The sequence below is a fragment of the Nomascus leucogenys genome, chromosome 3, assembly GCF_006542625.1.
Source record: "Nomascus leucogenys isolate Asia chromosome 3, Asia_NLE_v1, whole genome shotgun sequence".
Classification (NCBI taxonomy): domain Eukaryota; kingdom Metazoa; phylum Chordata; class Mammalia; order Primates; family Hylobatidae; genus Nomascus; species Nomascus leucogenys.
This window is the reverse complement of record NC_044383.1, coordinates 138,500,005-138,522,616: the sequence shown is the minus strand read 5'-3', so window position 1 is coordinate 138,522,616 and position 22,612 is coordinate 138,500,005. Positions and strand designations below refer to the sequence as shown.

General features: G+C 37.0%; 1 protein-coding gene across 3 annotated transcripts in view; it reads left to right on the top strand.

Annotated features, from left to right (window-relative positions):
• The window catches only part of SYNE1 (spectrin repeat containing nuclear envelope protein 1), a 526,037-nt gene that overhangs the window by 89,460 nt on the left and 413,965 nt on the right, over positions 1-22,612 (top strand). For all 3 annotated transcript variants that reach the window (XM_030809854.1, XM_030809853.1, XM_030809855.1), the window contains exon 4: positions 17,528-17,623. In XM_030809854.1, the coding sequence (XP_030665714.1) occupies positions 17,528-17,623 (96 nt within the window). The remainder of the gene's footprint in view (positions 1-17,527; positions 17,624-22,612) is intronic.

The window sequence follows — 22,612 nt, the reverse complement described above, 5'->3', positions numbered from 1 at the left end:
AGCAGTTACTTCATGTCAATTCTGTGAATCTGGAGAAACTATTTCATCCAATTATTTTTTCTAATACTAATGTGTGTGTCATATCAAAAGGAGAATTTGTGCTGGATTTTCGTTTGTGTGTGTTTGTTCCTATCTGGAACACGAAGAAGCTGTAAGTGATCTGTGCTAAGCAAAAGATTTTATCTAAAGAGATTATGATAGTATCTGTGCTCTCATCTCTGGTGCTTTGATTTAAAAAAGTAACCATGGTAATAGGACATGAAAAGGTTAAAATCATTCTAGTATTATCCCCTCTGTCATTCAATGATATTAGGTGACTATATGTCTATATATTATAATGTCTTTCAATATAAATACTAATATAAAATAAATCTTAATCTTGATACAGTGTAATAAAATTAATCTCTTGTACTGCTGATGAAAAAATAAGCAAACCAAGAGATATCATATTCATAAAAATAAATTCAGATGATGGGACAATTATGTCTGAATTCAGTTAGAGGATTTGCTGATAATTTTTAAAGGAGTAGTCTATATGATTATATAGTTGAATTTGTGTTGACTCTCCCTTAAAGACAATAATCGGTTAAATGAATTAGATGATAAAATAATTTTATCTTCAAATTTTTTATTCTCACTTTTGCTGAGAGTGGTTCCCTATAGGCAGGTTTTGATCAGGGACTTCCCCAAAGCCATTTTGATAGCACAGAAGCAAACAAAGCATGACAGTTGATTTTAGTCCCATTCTACAGATTCACTGCTTACTTTGTGTCTGTGCTAGCCTTTGAAGACAGGAAAAAATTAGTAAAACACTTTCCCAGGCCCCGAGAAGCTCGCAATCCAGCCATGAAAGAAGCCTAGAGCGACCTGTCTAGATACAGGATAAACCAGGGTCATCTTTCCTATGCTCTCTTCCCCACAGCCACTTGAGGAGAAGGGAATTTGGCCCAGTAGTTGCCCCACAATCTGCTCTGTAAAAAGGTAGTGGATACACAGGATTGATGACTTTGGGGCTTATTTTTTAAAGCCTCAGTTGGTCCCACCTGGCTGCTATTTGTATTATGGAATTGTCGTCGATTGGGGAAAGGTTTTTTTTTTTTTTTCAAAATGAAAAGAGTTATTATTTTTTCATAGTGTAAAGAGATTACATAATTGAAAATAATATTAATAATGAAACTTTTAGGATGTGTAAAGGAAGTAAAAGTAATCTTAAATCACATAATCCAGATACAGTCATCATTAAGATAGTGGTCAACACTTTTCTACGCACAGTTTCATATAAGTGGTTTTATAGGATATTGTTCTGGAGCCTCTATTTCACCCAACACATCAATCCATGACAATAGATAGAACTATGTAATTATTGTAATGGTTAAATAAACTTTGTCATGTTTATCTGTGATGAGTTAGCCGTTGCCTGTTGAGGGTTATTTAGGTGGTTTTCATTGTTTCATATTATATAAAATACTACAGTGAAAGTCCTGGGCATTCATTGTTTGAACACTTGTATGATATTTTCTTCTTAGGATAAATTTCTAGAAGTGGGTAGTCAACAGCTATGCACAATTATGATTTTAATATATTCTAAGATGTTCTAAGAATCCCCATTTCCTTGCACTATTAAAACACCCTTCAAAGTTTTTAACAGTTAAAGGCTGGAACTCAACCCTGGAATAATGGCAGTGATGCGCTTTTCTCCCCTTTCATATTTGATGTTTCCTTGCACGGTAATTCAGGTATACGTAGCTCTGTGCTTTGGAATGTTTTCAGATAAACTGACAATCAAACCATTTATGAGTTAAATTTACCATTTCCAAATATAGCTTTAATAATAGGTAGTGGCAGGTTTAAGAGCTGGGATGTTTAGTTGAGAAGAAAGGAAGTTGATCCTTCTCTCCTAAAGTTCTTCAATCTTGGGAGCATTGGGAGCTGTTCAGAAGATGCTTAGGCAATCAGGCAGGAGAAAGAAATAAAGGGTATTCAATTAGGAAAAGAGGAAGTCAAATTGTTTCTGTTTGCAGATGACATGATTGTATATCTAGGGATTCTTTTTAATGGGAATTTTTATTTTTGTGCTTGACTGCTTTGCTCAGTTGCAAATTAATATACTTTTGACTTTTAATTAAATAAAAAGTCTTCACTGATGACATTTTATTCTAGTGTAACAATTCTTTATAAATATTATGACAGCAATATGAAGACACAGTATGCAAATAAGATTGCAATCTGTTTTTTAAAATATGCTTTTATTTTTTCTTTTTTACATTTGTTAATTATTATAAGTAAAAATATGCTTTTCTTAAAACAAAAATCTTATTATAAGTAAGAAAAAACCCAAGGATTTTCTGTGTTTGTGTTTTTATTCTATTTTTACTACACAAATGTTAGATCATTAAAATTTGTGGGTATAATTATCTGTTCTTTTTTGATGTTTATTATCAAATTGAAGTCTAAATGCTTCTCCAATTATGTAAAACATTGCAAATCACTAATTGTTGATATACCATTAACAATTGGCGGGTTGTTATTATTTCATATACCTGATAATTTCTTTCAGGGATGGGGCTCCATTGTTAGACACTGAACCTATAATTTTCTCACTTTTCAAGAAGAAACCAGTATCTTTCTATTCTGTTAGCTCTGTTAATGAAAGAAGGTGGAGTATTTTATTAAATTAGCCCAATATTGATTTTTAGTGATGGTTTTTCAAAGTCAGGTTTCTGACTCACATCTAGCTTATCAGCACTTACTGAGAAAACATGTTCCTAAATTCTTACCACGTGCCAATTACAGTGCCTTAGCAACTTTATCTCTTATTTATTTAATCCTCACACAAGAAAATGCATTATTTTTATTATTTTGTAGATTATGAACCAGAAGCTTAGAGTTAATTAATAAGCTCATAGTCACATAGCAAGTAAAGGACAAAAACAGATTTCAATCCTATGACTCCTAAGCATAGGCACTGTCAGTCAGCCCGGACTGCTTTAATGAAATACCATAGACCAGATGGCTTAAACAACAAACATTTGTTTCTCACACTTCTGGAGGCTGGAAGTCCAGAATCGAGTTGCCAGCAGATTCAGTTCTTCGTGAGGGCTGTCTTCCTGGGTTGCAGATGGATGGCTGCCTTCTCTCTGTGTCTTCTTCCTATAAGGACACTGATAAATCTTATTGTGGGGAGCCCAACCTCATGACCTCATGTAAACCTAATTACCTCCCAAAGACCCCACCTCCAAAGGCCATTGCACTGAGGGTTAAAGTTTCAACATATAAATTTTGTGGGGAAAACAAGCATTCAGTCCTTAGCAGGGACTAATCATTGTGTTATCCTCCCATGCTTCATTTGTTTATTTAGTTATTCATTCAGTAAGTACTTATTAAATGCCTGTTATGTGCTAGGGATTGTGGATACAGTGATGAACAAAGGCAGATACAGACTGTGCCATCATGGTACTGATCATCTAGCAGAGGAGACAATCGCAATGAAGTGTGTGTGATGAGTTTATGACAGGATATGCAGGGTGACAAGTGAACACATGATAAGCACAGCCAGCCACACAGGTAATCCGAAGAAGGGCATCAAGAGAGTTTCAGAGGAGGAAACATTTAAGCTGGGCCTGAGAAAGGTCCTGGGGTTGGGTAGGTAAAGGAACGAGTGCTTTCAAAAGTGGAGGGGTAGAAAGCATGGTACAGGAAAGGGAAGGAAAGCAGTTCAGAATACCTGAAAGTGTAGATTCCAGGTGTAATAGTCCATCCTCATGCTACTATAAGGACATACCTGAGACTGGGTGATTTATAAAGGAAAAAGGTCGAATTGACTCACAGTTCCACAGGGCCGAGGAGGCCTCAGGAAATTTACAATCATGGCAGAAGTGGAAGCAAACATGTCCTTCTTCACATGGTGGCAGGAAGGAGAAGTGCCAAGCAAAAGGGGAAAAGCCCCTTATAAAACCATCAGATCTCGTGAGAACTCACTCACTACCGCAAGAACAGCATGAGGGAACCTCCCTCACAATTCAGTTACCTCCCACCGGCTCCCTCCCGTGAGGATTATGGGAACTACAATTCAAGATGAGATTTGGGTGGGGACACAGCCAAACCATATCACCAAGAACAGGGTGGCAACAGAGAAAACTGAGAATTGGTCAAAGGCCAGTCATTAAAATAGTTTGGACATTGCATTATGGGCAGTGGAGGACAAGAAAGAATCTTAGGCAGGAGAATAAAATGATCATTCTGACCCTGAACATCTCTCTCTCTCTCCTGAATTAGAGCAGGAACAAGAAAGATTGAAGATGGAGAGAACTTGCAGTAAGTCAGATGAGAGGTGAGGGCAGCTTGAACTAAAGTAGTGGTGGAGAAATGGAGAAAAGTGGATAGACTGAAAAGATGTTTAGGAGTGGACTTGATAGAACTGAGTAATTAATTGGAATCTTGGAGGGGAAGGAATCAAGAATGACTTCTAGATTTCTGACTTGAGCAAATGATTAAGATTATTCACAGATATAAGGAATACAAGAGGCTTGGGGGAAAAGCTAGGAAATTCAGTTTGGAAGGAGAAATTAGTTGGTAAAGGTGAACCCATTCAGTTTGGCAGTTTGGAAGTCATTGGCTGCCATTGGGAGTGGCCATGTTATAGTAGAAACTAGACTCTAGCGAGCTGATGAGTAAATGAGAGGTAAGGATGTTAGTACACTTAATATATATTACATGTTCATGAGATAGAGTATTAGCTGGTGCAGAACATTGGATTTGGTAAAAGCTGTTTTAATAAAGGGTGGTCATGAGCCTGCATCTGTATAGAAGGGAATGATCAAGAGTTTTAGAGAGGGAGAGGCTGAAAAAGAAGGCAATGAATGGGATTCTGAAGGAACAAGGCTCCTGAGGAGGCAGAATGAGAGAAGAAATCAAGAGCAGAGGTGGAGGATGTAAGTTTGTTCCAGAGCAGAGGTATCTCCCCTTCTCTGAGACTAGCAGTGGGAATAGGAAAATGGGTGTGGCTGTCCCTAACTTTGGGATAGGCAGAGAGATGAAGACATAGGTGGCATGGACTTGAATTTGAAGGAATTCTCACCTAATGACCACAGATGTCTTAGGCCTAACAGCATAGGCCTTGCATTTTAGGCAAAGAAGTTATGTGACGATGAATATATTTAAAATTTGATGGTTAAAAATGGTTCTTTCACATTTTAAAATTTATCTTAAAAAAATTCCTACATTTTATATAAGATTCATAGAATGTTGTAGTTATTTAGTACTTCAGCCACTCAAAGGGAACAATCTTTAAAAACCCTTTGTAAAAAGTTAGATTTTTTAAATTGGACATATATTAAGAAATCTTAATATTTATATTATTTTCTATTATCAAATGCTTGCAGTTTCATATCTTCTCTTTTTATCAAATAGAATGGAATATTGTATTTTTATTTAAACACCCTTGATTCAACCTTTCTGATATCTGACTGTGAGATAAATAGATTGCTTGTCACTAAGCCCTTTGAGGAAAAATAGGTCTCAAATAGCCATGTTTCAGTGTTTCTATAACTGGAGCTTCTTTTCAATATAGAATGAGCAGTCCTTTATCCTTCTGTCAGCCTTAAATTTATGAAGCCATCAACAAAAGGCACTGAACATTTTAAATACTGTCTTTGGGATGAATTCAGGCACGATATGAGCATCTTCTCACTTTTCAGGAAAACTGCAGAAAAAAACATTTATAAAACATTATTTAGATTCCCTATTAATTGCTGGGATTGCCATAACAAAGTACCACATACTGGGTGGCTTAAAATGAGAAATTTGTTATCTCAGAGTTCTGGAGGCTCGAAGGCCAGGCTCCTTCTAAGTCTCTGGGTAGCTGCATTATTTCAGTCTCTGCCTCTGTGCATGTCTGTGTCCAAATTTCCCCACTGTATGAGGACACTAGTCATATTGGATTAGGACCCATACTAATGACCTCATTTTAACTTGATTACCTCTCTAAAGACTCTATTTCCAAATAAGGCCACATTCTGCAGCATTTTGGGGGGTTAAGATTTCAGCATATCTCTGGTGAGTAGGCACAATTCAACCTATAACAGATTCCATTAAGAGCACATTTTGTTTTAATACCAAGTTAGATGCATACAGTCTTTTAAAAGGAACATTTTGGATTTTCCATGTTTTTTCTAAAAACAAATCCATGCTAATCATGAATTTCAATGACATCTTTATAGTCATAAAATATCACCTTAGTGGTGGCTTTCATCTTCTTTAGTTGTCTTTCCACCAGCAGTGCTGAAAGATAACATGGAAACATGTTCCAAATAGAATTTTACTCCCATCTGTTTCCTTGTACATATTTTGGTGAGACTGTTAATGAGCTCAGACGGGAAGATAAACAGGCAAAGGGGAAAAGGTAAATGAAATTATTCACCCTCCCAAATAATTTTTTAGTTGTTTTTCTCAGGCTACAATAAGTAGGTGAGATGATGGATATGTTAATTAGCTTGATTTAATCATTTCACAATGTATGAACATACCAAGAGATCATCTTATATAACAAATATATACAATTTTTATTTGTCAATTAAATCTTAATAAAGCCAGGGAAAAAAATCAACCCACTTTAATTTGTTAACCCTGAACATTCTAATAATTAGTTATTTCCAAATATGTAATTAAAACATTACAAAGGAAAATCCCCATTTCAAAATGAGTAGCATTTGTTAATTTATTTATAGAATATATTAGTTTATGGAAAACAAAGATCTAGATCTCACAAAGTTTATGCAGATTAATAAACATTTTGCTAATATTAATATTTGTTGAAGTTCCTTCTTTAGAAATATATTATTTTATTTATTTATTCATTCATTCATTCATTTATTTTTTTGAGACAGAGTCTTGCTCTGTCGCCCAGGCTGGAGTGTAGTGGCATGGCTTGGATCACTACAACCTCCTCCTCCTGAGTTCAAGTGATTCTCCTGCCTCAGCCTCCTGAGTAGCTGGGATTACAGGTGCCCACCACCATGCCCAGCTAGTTTTTGTATTTTTAGTAGAGATAAGGTTTTACCATGTTGGCCAGGCTGGTCCTGAACTCCTAACCTCAAATAATTCACCCACCTCAGCCTCCCAAAATGCTGGGATTACAGGCATAAGCCACCGTGCCCAACCAGAAATATATTTTATTTATCATACATTTATTCAGTAAATATTTTAAAATGCTGTTTAATAAGCTAGGGAATATTCTAGGTGCTGAAAATGTAGCAGTAACCAAAACAGAAAAAAAAACCGTCTTATTATGAAGCTTATATTCTAATGGGGGAGACGGACAGTAAAGAAGGTCAAGAAGCTCTTCTGCTGAACATAGACTGAAGAGAAGCAAGGGCAGAAGGAGGGAGATAAGTTAGAGGTTATCGAAGCCATCTGGCCAAGGTACTGGTGACTTGGACCACTAGCAGCGGAAGTGATGAGAGGCAGTTGGATACTGGAAGAATTTTGAAAAAGAAGCCAACAAGATTTGTTGATGAATCAGATATTGAGTGTGAGCAAAAGAGAGGAGTCAAGGGTAACCCCAACTTGTACCAAATAAGTAACTTGGAGAATCTGCTTCTTTTATACTATATAGTAAAACAAACTTCATTACATCTGAAAATTGTGAAGAGCTGAGTTTTCCAAGCAGATTTAAAGCTGAGCTGGAGGGCAGTTATTGCCTTTGGAATATTTATTCGGAATTGAATTAAATAATCGAGGAAGTGGAAAGGATTATGCTATCTGTCACATGAAACAAAAAAGAATGGGAACGACCTTCCCACCTTTGTCAAGCAGAAGTGGAAAATGATCACAATAGTGCTGTTATAAAGGGAGTGAAAGAGAAGCAGATTACACATACAATTTTTAAATTACTACACCTTGTTTCTGAAGATATTGGAAACATTCAATTAGATTTTCTAAATAAAATGACAAAACCTATTGGACATTAATTTTATTTGACTACTGTCAGTGGTTATAATCATGATTTACTTGATCTGCTCCAAGGATACGTTGGCATTTTGATACATATACTGTGGAGGGTTCTTTGCCAACCTTTGGGGAGGTCACTTGCTCCATATCTGCTGGTTAACCTCTCTTCCTTCCCACTTCTCTATATTACTGTTGTTTAATTTGCTGCTCCCACCCAGAAGATAATCACCAGAGCATGCAAAAACTCCAGACTGGTCCTGGGATGGGAATTTTTCTCCATATACAATCTCTTAGCTTGTGAAATAATTCCTACCTGAAACTTATATAAACCAGAAGTAGTGGTTTATCTGGTTCTAGAAGTTATGAGTCGTTCTGTGCACAGAGGTTTCAAGGGTGCACAGAATGCACACGGAGAGTCAACCCTTGCCTTGAGACCTCCCTACATGCTCTGCAGAAGAAAATTTTGTGATTATCTCAGGTCATGACTCTTCATCCTGTTCAGCAACCCTGACTGTGCTCAATAGTGTATGTGCTTCAACTGAAGTAAATACTTAACTGTGGCATGCGCTATTCTTCTAAGCATTTCCTGGTTCAGTTTTATTGGTATCACTAGGTACCTAGCAATCACAAATATTAAGCCATAGGATATGTGTTTAGTATTTTAAAGTAAAATGTTGTAGGTTTTTTTGATGATAAAATGTTTTGAGAGCTCTTTCCTCAAAAGGAAAAACCATTTACTAGAAGACTAAAAGTGATTATGGATGATGGCAAATGAGGACCTAGGTGGTCCTGGTGTGAGACAGGTGATTTTATCATTTTCTTTGTGAAATACTAAATTATTAATACTGAAAATCTACTTTATAGCTGCATGATATTGGTCAATAGGGATTCTAAGATTGTAGAAGATTTGTAGAAATTTGTACCTCATACCGTGATGATATGCTAGTAATGTTTCAAAGTAGGTTTCTATTCTTTCACAAAGCAGCCACTATGGAAAACAATATATCAGTTTTTCAAAAAATAAGATAAAAATGGAATTAACATGTAGTTCAGCAATTCCACTTCTGGGTATATATCTACAAAAATTGAAAGCAGGGTCTTCAGGAGATATTAATACACTCATGCTCATAGTAGCATTGATCACAATAGCCAGAAAATGGAAACAATGCAGATGCCCATTGATGGATGAATGGATGCAAGATACGTGGTATATCCATACAGTGGATTACAATTCAGCCTTTAAAAAGGATAGAATTCTGGCACCTGCTACAACATGGATGAACCTTGAGGACATTATAATAAGTGAAATAAGCCAGTCACAAAATGACAGATACTGTGTGATTCTACTTATAAGAGGTATCCAGAGTAGTCAAAATCATTGAAAAGAAAATAGAATGGTAGTTGCCAGGGGCCGAAGGGCAGAGGGAATGGCTAGTTGTTGTTTAATGGGTACAGAGTTTCAATTTCGCAAAATGAAAATGGTGGAGATCAGTTGCACAGCAATGTGGAAATATTTAACACTTCTGAACTGTATGCTTAAGAAGATTAACAGGACACATTTTATATTATGTGTATTTTAGCACATTTAAAAATTAAAAAGTTAAACTACATTCAAAAGGGACATGTCTCAATCCCCAGTAGATGCCTGAAGCCACAGATGGTACTGAACCTGATCACTGTCCACTAGAACACATTTCTGTTCATGTCCTCTACCCACCAATGTAACGCCTTTTCCATCTTAACTCAGCACTTATCATTTACTCTGGCCGTCACTTTTGTTGAGGTGTGATAGCCAATTTTCCTTTTTCACAGTTTCACAAATAAAAGATTTATTCTTACCATGGATCTTAGCAACTCAGATGTTTTTTTTCATTTTCTTATTGAGAACTTTTGTCTTTTCACTTAAAGGAAGCACTTTACAGCATCTTGTCGGCATATCCAAATTGCCAGCATCACTACGCTTGCACTTTGTGGTCATTATTAAGTAAAATAAGGATGACTCGAACACAGGCACTGTGATACCGAGGCGGTTGATCTGATAACCTAGACAACTATGAAGTGACAAGCAGGTGGGTCAGGTTGAGTAGACAGCATGAATACCCTGGGCAAAGGGTTGATTCATGTCCCAGGCAGGGACAGCTTAAGATTTCATCACACGGCGGGGCACGGTGGCTCACACCTGTAATCCCAGCACTTTGGGAGGCCGAGGCGGGCAGATCACGAGGTCAGGAGATCAAGACCATCTTGGCTAACATGGTGAAACCCCGTGTCTACTAAAAATACAAAAAAAAAATAGCCGGGTGTGGTGGTGGGTGCCTGTAGTCCCAGCTACTTGGGAGGCTGAGGCAAGAGAATGGCGTGAACCTGGGAGGCGGAGGTTGCAGTGAGCCGAGATTGTGCCACTGCACTACAGACTGGGTAACAGAGCGAGACTCCGTCTCAAAAAGGAAGAAAAAAAAGATTTCATCACACTATGCAGAACAGTGTGCAATTTAAAACTTAAGAATTGTTTCTTTCTGGAATTTTTTGTTTAATATTTTCAGACTACAGTTGACCCTAGGTAATTGAAACTGCACATAAAGGGGGACTATTTTAGTAAAAAAATACGATTAGGTTCTTCTGAAGATATGCACTTTTGTTTTACAGAACAAATTTACTTTTGGTCACTTATGTGAGTGGGAGTGGGGAGACATTGATATTTAAAGTGTTATGCTCAGAATAGTGTTTACACACTAAGAAATTAGACACGTGTCAGTTGTGCCTCATTTTGTTGCAAGTAAATAAAATTAATTTTAGATGATTTAACCAAGAAGAAAGAGCTATTGAAAGGCTACTAGTTGTCTCAAAGTATGAGAAGGAAAAGCCAACTGGGCAAGACAGACTTAACTCAGCAGGCCTGCGGTGCTCAGATGCTGTGTTCCAAAGACGGGCCTGTCTGCGGTGGCTCACGCTTGTAATCCCAGCACTTTGGGAGGCCGAGGTGGGCGGATCACGAGGTCAGGAGATCGAGACCACGGTGAAACCCCGTCTCTACTAAAAATACAAAAAATTAGCTGGGCGTGGTGGCGGGCGCCTGTAGTCCCAGCTACTCGGAGAGGCTGAGGCAGGAGAATGGCGTGAACCCAGGAGGCGAGCTTGCAGTGAGCCGAGATCGCGCCACTGCACTCCAGCCTGGGCGACAGAGCGAGACTCCATCTCAAAAAAAAAAAAAAAAAAAAGAATAGACCTTGGCTGGCTTCTGGGAGATAATCTGAGCCCTTGGAATATTCTGCCCCAATAGTGTGGTTTTCTATGCCTGAGACCTTGAGCCACACTATGTTTCTAGTAAACATCAGTTTTTGTTTGTCCTGGGGCCTTGGCCGTGCTGTACCACCTTGATCAGATCTTTTTATGTTAACACTGTGATTTGGGTTAACTTTTCTTTGCTGGGGTTGAGGGTGTGGGAGAGAGCTGGAGCTGAGTAGCTGAGGTCAGTCACAGGGATATTGCTTGTCTATGTCATAGACCCCCCAATAAAACCCTGGACACTAAGACTTGGGCTTCCCTGGTTGGGAACACTTCACATGGGTTCTCACATGTCATTGCTGGGAAAAATAAGTACATCCTCATGTGACTCCACTGGGAAGGGGGACCTCAGCAGCACGACTTGATGACACTAGTCCCTAGGTCACTGCCATGGGACAATGTGACCCCAGACATCTTCTGGACCCAAGCAGAGAATATGATGGGCCCAGCTCAGTTCACTCACATAACAAGATAGGGTGTAGCACAAATGTGACCATTGGGGGACATCAAGACACAGATGTGACTTGAGCTGGCTTGTGTCCATGCCAGTATATGTTAGATATGTTAGTACATATGATGCTTCTATTATTACCTTTTTAGTCTTTCTTAAATCCACATTTAGAAGTTAATAAAGTTAGTGTTTCTAGTAGAGTAGCAGGCACTTCAGCTGATCAGTCAGTACTTTTTCAATTGATAATAAATACAAATTACATTTATGGGTTTGTGTATTATTCAGGAAAAATTAATGTTAATACCATCATTTTTATACTAAGCTTCCTGTCTAACAAGGTGACTCAAAGTATAAAATCCTGCGCTCTAATCCGAGTCACTTGGTGTCTCTGAAATTTAGATTCCTTGCTTTTAAAGAGAGGGCGGTGTTCCCATAGGTAGTGTCTGTGAATATTAAACAAGGTAGTAGGTAGGAGTCCACATAATAGCATTCAGCACATTTAGATGTTTAACAATATTTTATTCATTTTTTTCTTCTCTTCCTATTTTATTATCTTTCTCCTTTTATCCTTATTAAATACCCACTAAATTTGAGTAATATCTAAGTCATAGAAATACTTACTAAATATTGGAATTTATATATTGTATGTAGCCTATAGAAGGACTATTTTGTCATAATTCCCTTATGCACGAACATTTTTTATTTCATATATAATGCTTAAATGTGAGAACTTCTTGAATTTTCATTTCATACTGTATTACTCCATTTTCACACTGCTGTAAAAAATACCCGAGACTGAGTAATTTATAAAGGAAGGAGGTTTGACTCACAGTTCCACATGGCTGGGGAGGCCTCAGGAAACTTTTTTTTTTTTTTTTTCTTTTTTTATTATTATTATACTTTAGGTTTTAGGGTACATGTGCACAATGTGCAGGTTTGTTACATATGTATCCATGTGCCGTGTTGGTTTGCTGCACCCATTAACTCGTCATTTAGCATTAGGTATATCTCCTAATGCTGTCCCTCTCCCCTCCCCCAACCCACAACAGTCCCCGGAGTGTGATGTTCCCCTTCCTGTGTCCATGAGTTCTCATTGTTCAATTCCCACATATGAGTGAGAACATGCGGTGTTTGGTTTTTTGTCCTTGTGATAGTTTACTGAGAATGATGTTTTCCAATTTCATCCATGTCCCTACAAAGGACATGAACTCATCATTTTTTATGGCTGCATAGTATTCCATGGTGTATATGTGCCACATTTTCTTTATCCAGTCTATCGTTGTTGGACATTTGGGTTGGTTCCAAGTCTTTGCTATTGTGAATAGTGCCCATAAACATACGTGTGCATGTGTCTTTATAGCAGCATGATTTATAGTCCTTTGGGTATATACCCAGTAATGGGATGGCTGGGTCAAATGGAATTTCTAGTTCTAGATCCCTGAGGAATCGCCACACTGACTTCCACAATGGTTGAACTAGTTTACAGTCCCACCAACGTTAAAAGTGTTCCTATTTCCCACATCCTCTCCAGCACCTGTTGTTTCCTGACTTTTTAATGATGCCATTCTAACTGGTGTGAGATGGTATCTCATTGTGGTTTTGATTTGCATTTCTCTGATGGCCAGTGATGATGAGCATTTTTCATGTGTTTTTTGGCTCCATAAATGTCTTCTTTTGAGAAGTGTCTGTTCATGTCCTTCCCCACTTTTTGATGGGGTTGTTTGTTTTTTTCTTGTAAATTTGTTGAGTTCATTGTAGATTCTGGATATTAGCCCTTTGTCAGATGAGTAGGTTGCAAAAATTTTCTTCCATTCTGTAGGTTGCCTGTTAACTCTGATGGTAGTTCTTTTGCTGTGCAGAAGCTCTTTAATTAGATCCCATTTGTCAATTTTGGCTTTTGTTGCCATTGCTTTTGGTGTTTTAGACATGAAGTCCTTGCCCACGACTATGTCCTGAATGGTATTGCCTAGGTTTTCTTGTAGGATTTTTATGGTTTTAGGTCTAACATGTAAGTCTTTAATCTATCTTGAATTAATTTTTGTATAAGGTGCAAGGAAGGGATCCAGTTTCAGCTTTCTACATATGGCTAGCCAGTTTTCCCAGCACCATTTATTAAATAGGGAATCCTTTCCCCATTGCTTGTTTTTGTCAGGTTTGTCAAAGATCAGATAGTTGTAGATATGCGGCATTATTTCTGAGGGCTCTGTTCTGTTCCATTGATCTATGCACAATCATGGCAGAAGGCAAAGGGGAAGCAGGCATCTTCTTCACAAGGCGGTGGCAGGGAAGTGAAATGAGAGCACAGGAAAAACCTGCCACTTTAAAAACCATCAGATCTCACAAGAATTCACTCACTATCACGAGAACGTCATGGGGGAAGCCACCCTCATAATCCAATTAGCCTCCCAGGAGGTTCTTCCCTTGGCATGTGGGGATTATGGGAATTGCAATTCGAGATTGGATTTGGGTGGTGGGGACACAGAGCCAAACCATATTACATACCAAATAGTTATTTTTAATACAATTTTTTCATCAAATTATTCTCTTAATCTTTCCCACCTTCAGAATGTAATTGTTTCTCAGGGCATAAAATTGACATGCAGCACAGCAAACATAGCTATCCTCTCATGAATAAAAATATGAAACAGATAGTGGATAAGGGTTAAATAAATCCTGATACCTATAGACTGGTAAAGAGACACAAGTTATTCACACACACATACACAATGTTTGAGAATGAATTATTTTCCCAATGTATAGGAAATGGTCAGTAAAAGTTACATCAAAGATGACTATGCTTCCCTACATTTCATGAGGTTCAAGAAGAAACATTTACTCTCCTTTAAGTCCTAAGAGAAAGGGAATGAATCTCATTACATGTCATCAAGGGGGCTTCTATGGCAAAAATAAAGGGGGAGGAGGAGGAATAGAGCAAAGCACTCTGTGAGGTCTGCTCCACTCATGAATTAACCAAAGCTATAGCCAGGAAAGGCCAACTTTCCAGCAACAGAGGCCTGTGCATTTTCCCTGAGTTGATAGACATTTTGAGACCAGGCAACCCTTCTGGAGCCAGAACTTCGAGTTTAAATCTGGTTTGAGGAAAGCTTCTAGAAGGAGTGGCACAGAAGAAAGTACTACTTTCTCTTCTTGTTCACTCCCATCGTCCTCTCCCATCACCAAGTCAGAAGGCCTATTGTTTGAACCACCTTGGATTCAGCATGAATATGTCTTGGTTCCATGGAAGAACATGCTAAATAGGACTGGGAAGGCCAAAAGAGAATATAATTTCCCCAAATATTGTACAAAAAAGAGAGCTTACCACAATTTCCCATTAATAAATAAAGATCACTGTGATCTTGAAAAGTGCTTGATAGATTTCTGTCTTTATTTTCCATTAAGTCAAGATCCAATAAATTATCTGCGTCTCTAACTCTCCCTTTTGACCTTCAGTACTATGACCCAAGTCTTACCAAAGTCACCATATTGGTGGTATAAATATTTGTACATGTGACAGGAGAAATATTTTTGCTGAAAGATTTTCTGTTAAAATATTGTTCCAAAAATTAAATGTGAGGTAGTCATCATAGTAAAGGTCCCCCTAACTGATTGTTTGGTATATACAAACAATACCTTATATAAACTGGATGGCAAAACTTGTCCAGTAATTACTAATTTTTTTATTCTAGTGTAATAAAGTCTCTTTATTGGTTTCACACAATATTTACATTTATTCACTCATTCAGCAGTCAGTCAGCCAGCAAGCCAGCAATAGATATGAACTGCCTGCCACATGTTTGACAAAGTTTAGGAGAAGTCGCTTACCTGGACTTAAGAGTCATGTATAAGCAGAAAAAAATTTGTAAAGAACAAAGGACTCAGGATTGAGTGGTGAATGGCCACAGTTAGGAAGAAGAGAGGAGAAAGAAAAAGGCCTGTGAACTAGGCAGTCTGGTCACAGAGTTTTGGGTAGGAACAGATCATGGAGAGAATGGTATTGGCAATGTCCCATGCAGAGGGGCCAGTAGGCTGCTGAGCCATTCAGCTGTCGCTGCTGATCGGAAGGCCAATTCCAGGAGCCTTGTGGAGGGAACAGCTGGAGGGAAAAGGAAAGCACGTGCAGCATGAGTGGGCAATAGAGGAGGGAAAGAAGAGAGGCAGAAGTGAGGTGAGAGGACATGTTCCTCAAAGTGGCAGACACCTGTGTATTTTTAAAATTGAAACAGATGAAGGCATGCATTTTATCATTTCTGGGTGTAAAATTTCTCAAAATCTTTATTATTTCATGAGAATTCCCTGCTTTCCCTACTTTTTGCATATTTATAACAATGCACGAAAAATTTTATTTTCATTTGCTCACTGAATGCATCAAACATTTATGAACTGTTCCTCATTGTTTTGCTTAATTTAAATAATTTGGGTACAAGTGGTTACTTTGAATGATAAATAGACTGCATTTTTAAAGACTGTATATGGTTAATACAATAATTTGGGTTCTTATTGCACCAAATAGTTTTCTTTGTGATGGCTTCTTTTATTCTGATGAATTCTATTTATATGTTTAGAATATAAAGTCACTATTACATTTTTACTATATAAGTAAGAAGCAGCGTGAATGGTGGAACTTGAAAGAGAATGATCAAAAATGAAAACTCTGTTATGTTTGAACATGTATTTCACAGCATGAGAACAAAATGTGTTCAGCTGTTCATTTTATAATGAGAGAAAAATACATTTTAACTTAGGATTGTACTATTCAGACATTATAATTCATGCAGTTGTAAGAGAAATATAAATGCTCTACATTAGTTGGTAGAGAGAAAAAGTTACATTTCAACCAAACATTTGGTGTTAAATCTCTTACATAGAACACATTATTTTTTAAAGAAAGAAAGACCATTGAAAGTCAGGAATTGAGCATTAGGCCTTTAACAAGATTCAGTAAGTTTGAATTCAGATGCTAAACGGAAAATAACTTCTGATTCTGTGATAAATCGGTGAACACCTCCCCTCTATTGACCATCGACATTGGCATAATGGCTTCTTTTTCCTGAGCCAAGATAGACCCTAATTCAATGTTTGATGAATTTCTGTATATTGAGTATTTTAATAACCTTCATAAAAAAATAAAAGATGCTCCATGAATTAAATGTGGTCTTTGGCTTATTTTTCCAGCAGCGGTGATAGATTTGCACTGATCGATCTGTACTCTCGTGCTTATGATCTTTTGGGTTCAATCCCACACTGAAAGAAGGTTCTCTAGATTCATCAGGCTGTAGAACACAACATAACAGCTAACTAACCCACAGGAAGATTGAACCTGCAACCTTAGCTGTGCCAACAGTGCTCCTCTAGCAGGTCACTGAGCTAATGAGGTTGCTGTGGTGAGAATGTCCTATAGAAGGGCTGCACCTTGTTAAGCCCCAGTAATGTGTCTTGCACAGAGTGAAGATGAGGTTGGTCCATGCAGCTCTTGCTCTGCTTTTACATCCTGCTATAATCTCTCTCTTATCTTTTAGGTTGATAGTACCCTCTTTTCCTTCCCTTATCCCACACCATCCTGCCCTTGTCAAAAGTCACTTTCTAGAAATAAGCTGGTACATACATTAAGCCTCAAGCATTAAATCCTCTGAGGTTTTTGAATATCGAGTTTTATCTCCACTGGATTATTTTTCTTCTCACAGTTATCGAAAGGCAATTGGCAACTCAATCCAAAATAAAGAATTAAAGTATATAGAAGCCTCTCCTACAAATTTCACCACCATAAGTAACAAACGTGAGAGAGAGAAAGAGAGAAACAGAGAGGGAAGAGATATTTTCTGCACTTATTGCTCTTTGTCTTTTCAGCGGAAACCTCCAATGGTGGTGGACGATCTTTTTGAAGACATGAAAGATGGTGTTAAACTACTTGCCCTTCTGGAGGTCCTGTCTGGGCAGAAACTGGTAAGAATTTTTTTGTGTGATCATACTTGTCAAATTGTTTCCATTTGGAATTTGGGGACTGTGGAGTTGAGAGTGCTAAGATGTGCAGCCCAGCTGAAAGAAAGTTATTTGTTGTGGTGGGTAGTATACTGGAAACACTGGTCTGCTGGCACTTCTACTTCTAGGTGCAAGGAATATATTTCCCTTCTTGTTCCTGCAAACCCCTAGTGCATTTAAAACGTTATGTTTATAATAACAACCTTACGATTAAGAGTAAAGAACTTCATCAGTAACTTATCATGATTAACCATTGTATCTATATGGTATACAAGAAGATTAGTTGCAAATTACCATCCTCCTCACTTTAAGTGTTTGTCTTCCATTTAGAAACAAATGTTGGTCCGTATCTGTGTATTTATATAGTTGTTTATTGAAAATGAAGCTGGAAACCAGTGTGGCATTTTTCATATTCTTGTTGACATCATCCATCATCCATCATTTGTAGCAAGAACAGCCTGTTCAGAGTTGTTTTTATGTGCTGTGGAACCAGCAGAGTGAAAAACAACATTAACAGTGAGCTAGAAAGTACATTTTCTACATTGTCAAATAATAAGTTATCTCTTCTTGCTTATCTCTTTTTAATTTCAGAGTAGTAGAGCATTTAGTAGTTTGTAAACATAAATTATTTATAAATAATGTTTACCATAATTTGGAAAAAGGAATTCAGGAAATAATTTTCAACATATTGGATAACACACTAGACACAGAGTCCAAAATTGAAAGTCCGTTTTTTCTTTATCACTTGTATCTTGGCAATAATGACACAATCATTATTACTTGGATAACTGAGTTTTTAAAAGAGGATTTTTACCTCTTCAAAATTAATTTCCATTCATTTTGTACAGGGAGCCCTCAAACAGCTTTTGTAAGAGTTGTTTGCTGAAAAACATAAACTGGTGATAATTTTGCACCAGTCGTTTATGTAATTGGATTCCCAGGTAGCAGATGCTTCTGGCACCCCATGTCTCGTCTCAGCTACATCAGTGGTAGACATTCCCATATACTCTGACAGCTTCTTTCTTCAAGCACTTGTAGTATCTGTCTGGCTTTCTGCCTCAGGGCTTTTCTTAAAGGCACAAGTTGCACAGAGCAGCTTCGAAGTGTTGGGGAGTTAGTGGTACCAAGGGACCCTCAACCAATGGATATGGGAGTCTATGAATAAATGCTCCACCCTAAAATTCTTAGGGTAATTCTGAGACAGGTGATTCTGAGGCATATTTTACACATGTCTTATAGAGTTCCCATAGGGTCACCAGTGGGATTGAGTTCCAGTTGCCAATAGCAGTAACCCTCAATAGCACATCCTTTGTTAGCTTTTCCTCCTTCTCCATCTCGCTCTCCACACATCCTCATTCTTGCCACCTGGGATCACCTCCCTAGTAAGCTACATGCACCCAACTGCTTGTCTCAAACTCTGCTTTGGAAGGAATCAAGCTAGACATATATGAACAGGCAATTTGGAATGTATGTAGGCATATGCATTAGCTAAAGATACTAGATAAGCATTAGGATGTGGGAGTCATTAGATTGAAATACATACTCCCTTCATTACCTGATATAACTGGCCATTTAGATATATCCTCCTGAATTAAGCTATTTTCTTGAAGGTTAAAGGAATCTTTATATGAATACTCATGTGGGTATTCGAGAAGTTTATGTGTCATTCTAAGTGTCATTATAAATCTGCTGTTGTACTTGACAGTACAATACAGTGTACAGAAATCTTGATGGGCATTTAACTGCCAGGCTAAATTATTCTAGAAAAAAGCATATATTTTTGACATGACAATCCTCCTACTGTTTTAAGTGCCCTACTCATTCAGATATAGTTAGAATTATGGGATCTTAAAGCTAGCAGGGATTTCAGAAAAAAATCTTAGCTTTCTCATTCAACAGATAGGGAAACTGGTGCATAGAACGGCAGTTTCTGATTGAACCTTTATTATTTATTTATATTGAATCCTTCAAGAGTCTGAATTAGGTAAAATAAAATCATTCTGAAATCATAAATATGCTGTGACAAAGGTTATTTAAATTTTGTACATGTTTGTATTATTGTTCAGGACCACACTAAGATAAAGAGCATCATTGAAAGGTATGAGCATCCTAGGCATTCTTTTAGAGCTTTTCAAAGGGATAATATGGGCAAGAGTGTTTCCCTTAGGAGTGTTAATATTGTTCAGGAATGTAATTATGTGATAGAACCTTACTGAGAACCCTATACTTAATGTCACAGTTCACATAGGTCAGGATTCTGGATCTGATTATGATCATCTGATAAATGTGGCCAAATGGCTTAGCATCCTTTCTATTGCCAGCATCTTAGGCTAAGAGTGGAATTTTAATATCCTAGTACCCTTTAATAGCCTATTGTGACTCCTTTGTCTGTGATTTTATTTAAGGTGTTAGGGAGTTATTAAAAATTAAAATTCTTACTCTTGGATTTTTCTACATCCCTTGAATATTATTTGTGAAACATTTATTCTTTGAATGGATCAGTAATTACGTAGCTGCAATTGCATATAAACATAGGAAAACTAAATTTAACATTGCACTTAAGAGTTTTTTTAAGAACGTGAGGAATTACTACTGAAACATTAGAAACAATAGAAGCAATATGAGTAGAGATTAAGGGCTGCAGAGAAACTTCTTTCTTATCTGTGTTGTTAACCTTCTGAACAGTATTTTTGCAAAAGACTCTTGAACACTTTGCCTTTCAAGAGAAGGGTAATAATCCATTTAGAAATGAATGATGGATGCTCAGAAAATCTTGAGTGACAAACTTCCCTGCATGTTCACGAGGTGACCCTGTTAGTCATTGATCATATATTTAGAGTAGAACTCAATTCTCCAGTGGTATTTGTCGTTGTTTAATAATCATTCAACTAACATTTCTGGAGTTCCTATTATAGATAATGTGCTATCTTATGCCCTCTAAGAAAAACACAGATGAATGAGATATAGTCAATTCTCTCAAAGGGATTATACCCTAATAGGGATAATAATTACATCATAATAGGTTAAGTTGTGTGAAAATAGATGCAAATATGTGGTGGAACAATACAATAAATGTTTGTATCTTTCTCACTTAGCCAGGATACATCTGAAGAAGAAAAACAGGGAGAAAGTATTTGCCCTACTAGATATCAGATCTTACAATGAAGCTATATCACTTTGGACAGTGTGGTCTTGGTACAGAGATGAGCATATTGACAAATACCATAGAGTCCAGAAACAAGCCAAGGCATGAATAGAACTTTAGTATATGTCAAAGGTGGATGTCAGATATGGGTGTGCAGAGTGGGAAACTGTTCAATAAGTGGAACAGCTCAAAAGAAACCTTACAAGCCAGAAGGGATTGGGGTCCTATCTTTAGCCTCCTGAAACAGAATAATTGTCAACCCAGAATTTTGTATCCAGCAAAACTAAATTTCATAACTGAAGGAGAAATTGTCTTTTCAGACAAAGAAATGCTAAGATAATTTGTCACTACCAGACCAGCCTCACAAGAAATGCTAAAAGGAGTTCTAAATCTTGAAACAGAAGGTGGATATGCACATCTTGAAAGCATAAAACTCACAAGGTCTATAAAACAATAACATAACTTATACAGTATCTAGGTTACAATCAACATGATGACTGGAACACAACCTCTCATCTCAATATTAACATTGAACATAAATGGCCTAAATGCGCCACTTAAAACATACAGATTGGCAGAATGGATAACAAAATGACAAACCAAAATATTTGCTTTCTTCAAGAGACTCACCTAACACATAAAGAATTTTATAAACTCCACATAAATGAGTGGAAAAAATATTCCATGCAAATGGAAACCAAAAGTGAACAGGAGTAGCTATTCTTACATCAGATGAAACAGATTTTAAAGAAACAATGTAGAAAAAGACAGAGAAGGTCATTAGGTAATGATAAAAGGACAAATTCAACAAGAAGATATTACAATTCTAAATATATATGTGTATAACTCTGGAGCTTCCAGATTCATAAAACAGTTACTATTAGACCTAAGAAATTAGATGGACAGCAACAAAATAATTGTGGGAGACTTCAACACTTCACTGACAGCACTAGATAGATCCTTGAGGTAGAAAGTTGAAAAAGAAACAGTGGATTTAAACTACACGCAGAACAAATGGACCTACCAGGTATTTATAGAACACTTGACCAAAGGACTGCAGAATATACGTTCTTCTCATTAACACATGTAATATTCTCCAGGATAGACCATATGATAAGTCCAAAGCAAGTCTCAATAAATTTTAAAAAGTCAAAATTACATCAAGTATCATCTCAGACCACAGTGAAATAAAACTAGAAATCAACTTCAAAAGGAACCCCAAAACTATACAAACACATCAAAATTAAACAGTATGCTCCTGAATGATTTTTGGATTAACAATGAATTCAAGATGGAAATTTAAAAATTATTTGAAATGAATGTTAATAGTGACACAAGTTATCAAAACCTCTAGGATACAGCAAAAGCAGTACTAAGAGGAAAGTTTATAGTGCTAAATTCCTACGTCAAAAAGTCTGAAAAATCACAAATTGACAACCTAACATCATGCCTCAAGGAACTAGTGAAACCAAAACAAATCAAATCCAAAGCTAGTAGGAGAAAAGAAATAACAAAGATCGGTGCTGAACTAAATGAAATGGAAACAAACTAACAGAAAATACAAAAGACCAATGAAACAAAAACTTCGGTCTTTAAAAAGATAATAGACCATTTGCTAGATTGACCAATAAGAGAGAAGATTCAAATGAGCTCAATTAGAAATGATAATGGAGACATTACAACCAACACCACAGAAATACAAAAGATAACTCAAGACTACTATGAACACCTCTATGCATACAAACTAGAAAGTCTATAGGAAATGGATAAATTTCTGGAAACACACAACTCTCCTAGGTTAAATCAGG